This window comes from Corapipo altera, unplaced genomic scaffold (genome assembly GCF_003945725.1).
Source record: "Corapipo altera isolate COAL_440 unplaced genomic scaffold, ASM394572v1 39165, whole genome shotgun sequence".
NCBI lineage: Eukaryota > Metazoa > Chordata > Aves > Passeriformes > Pipridae > Corapipo > Corapipo altera.
In genome coordinates this window covers 1-1,099 of record NW_020893123.1, presented here as the reverse complement: position 1 = coordinate 1,099, position 1,099 = coordinate 1, and the positions used below count along the sequence as shown (strand labels likewise).

The 1,099-nt window shown below is 68.6% G+C and overlaps 1 protein-coding gene across 1 annotated transcript; it reads left to right on the top strand.

Moving 5' to 3' along the window:
* Positions 1-233: 233 nt before the first annotated feature.
* On the top strand, positions 234-1,074 carry LOC113942692 (cell adhesion molecule 4-like; the record flags this gene model as incomplete). Its single annotated transcript, XM_027633770.1, has 2 exons — positions 234-354; positions 828-1,074. Coding segments are annotated over 2 exons (368 nt in total), but the record flags the coding sequence as incomplete, so codon positions are not given.
* Positions 1,075-1,099: the final 25 nt, after the last annotated feature.

Sequence of the window (1,099 nt, the reverse complement as noted above, 5' to 3'; positions counted from 1 at the left end):
GGGGGGCACTGGGAGGGACTGGGGAGCACTGGGGGTCACTGGGAGGGACTGGGGGGCACTGGGAGGGACTGGGAGGTTCTGGGGACACAGGGGGACCCGAGCCATGAGGGGAGGGGACCCAGGGGGGTGGCAGGTGTGACTGGGGGGTGTCACAGATGCCACTTCGGGGGGGGGTCACAGGTGTCACCAGCGGATCCCAGGTGACACTGGGGGGGCTCCCTGGTGTCCCCAAGGAGGTGACACCCCCCCCGTGTCCCCCCCAGACCCCCCCTCGGCGCGGATTGTCCCCTCCCAGAACGTCCTGCGCGAAGGTGACACCCTGGTGCTGACCTGTGCTGTCAGCGGGAACCCACGGTGGGTGACAGGGGGACACAGGGGACAGGAAGGGACAGGGGGACACAGGGAGGGGCACAGGGGACAGGAGGGGACAGGGGGACACAGGGGTGACACCCTGGTGCTGACCTGTGCCGTCAGCGGGAACCCACGGTGGGTGACACGGACAGGGGGACAGGGGGACAGGGGGACACAGGGGTGACACCCTGGTGCTGACCTGTGCCGTCAGCGGGAACCCACGGTGGGTGACAGGGACAGGGGGGACACAGGGGGACACAGAGGGTGACAGGAGGGTGACAGGGAGGAGGCAGGAGTGTCATGGGGAGGTGACAGGAGGGTGACAGGGGGGAGGTCACAGGGAGGTCACAGGGGGTTACAGTGAGGTGACAGGAGTCACAGGGAGGGAACAGGTGATAAGGGTGACAGGTGACACGGGTCACAGGGAGGTGACAATGAGGTGACACTGCAGTGACAGTCCCCCCCGTGTCCCCCAGCCCCACAGAGGTGTGGTGGAGCCGTGGCAACGAGTCCCTTCCCCCCCGAGCCCGGGCCGAGGGCGAGCGCCTGACGCTGCCGGCGCTGGGCCCGCAGGACAACGGCACCTACAGCTGCCACGCCGGCAACGCCCACGGCCGCGCCGCTGACCACTACGTGCTCGTCGTGTACGGTCAGTCACACACCGGGGACACCTGTGGGGACACCGGGGACACCCACAGGGGCACCCACAGGGGCACCCACAGGGTCACCAGGGACACCTATAGGGACA